General features: G+C 41.1%; 1 protein-coding gene across 1 annotated transcript in view; it reads left to right on the top strand.

Moving 5' to 3' along the window:
* LOC107578561 (renin receptor-like) overlaps positions 1 to 923 on the top strand; it is a 4613-nt gene continuing 3690 nt past the window's right edge. The window contains exons 1-3 of the mRNA XM_016264507.1: positions 1 to 21; positions 104 to 232; positions 566 to 661. Of these exons, the coding sequence (XP_016119993.1) occupies positions 1 to 21; positions 104 to 232; positions 566 to 661 (246 nt within the window). The remainder of the gene's footprint in view (positions 22 to 103; positions 233 to 565; positions 662 to 923) is intronic.

The raw sequence follows: 923 nt of genomic DNA, 5'->3' as shown, positions 1-923 counted from the left end.
ATGGGCTTCTCCATCCGTGAGGTATACCATCTGTTTAATCGTGTAACTGCACTTGTAATGTCTTCATGTAAACGCTGTAGTAAGTTTGTGGTTTTGTTTGCAGGATCTTGATTGGCCAGGTCTGGCTGCCGGCTCGCTCTTCCAACGCCCGCGTGCAAACGCTCTGATCGTCGTGCGCGGCTTGGACAGCCTCGACTTTCCAAAAAACATTTCCTCCTACCCTCTCGAAAATGTGAGTGATGCATTCTCACGTGCATGAGTTATTTTATTTTCTGTGGTGCATGAATGCAAAAGCTATTCTTTGTCTCTTGCTCTTTCTTGCTTTTATGTCTTTGATTCAACGTGTAGGTTGTCACTTTAACCTTTAAATGAATGAGTAAAGTTAAATAAGTCCCTGTAGACCCTGAAAAAAAAGTTTCAACAGCTAATTTGTAAGTTCCAGGAAAGAAGGATATTTCAGGATTGAGTAGCCGTGTAGTTTCCCTGCTAGACTTCCCTTATTTTGTATCATGAGACTGAAGGCACAACTTTGTCTATATATCTGTCTCTGTCTGTCTGGTTTCAGCCAGTTCCGTTCACTCTGGACAGTGTGGCAAACACGGTGCACACTCTGTTTGCCGGCAGCACCCCTGTGGTCTTGCAGCTGGCCCCCAGTGAGGAGGTATGACCTCAGCGAATCTCTGGCACATTATGACTCACTAACCACATAAGTGATGCCTGCAAACACACAAAGTGCTCTGCAGATAAAGATGCACGTGAGATGCTTAAAATCTGATGCAATAAAATGCAAAGGTAAAATGAGACCTACTGTAAAGAATATTTAATTGGACTGACTTGTTTTTTTTAATACTGGAAAATTAGCATTTTTATCCAGTGTTAAGTTAAAAGTTTGTATAAAAAAAGTTTTTATGTAAAAAAAAAAA

This window comes from Sinocyclocheilus grahami, unplaced genomic scaffold, assembly GCF_001515645.1.
Source record: "Sinocyclocheilus grahami isolate Dianchi unplaced genomic scaffold, SAMN03320097.WGS_v1.1 scaffold10898.1, whole genome shotgun sequence".
NCBI classification, from domain to species: Eukaryota; Metazoa; Chordata; class Actinopteri; order Cypriniformes; family Cyprinidae; genus Sinocyclocheilus; species Sinocyclocheilus grahami.
Note: the sequence above shows the minus strand (reverse complement) of the source record. Positions and strands in the feature narration are given on the sequence as shown.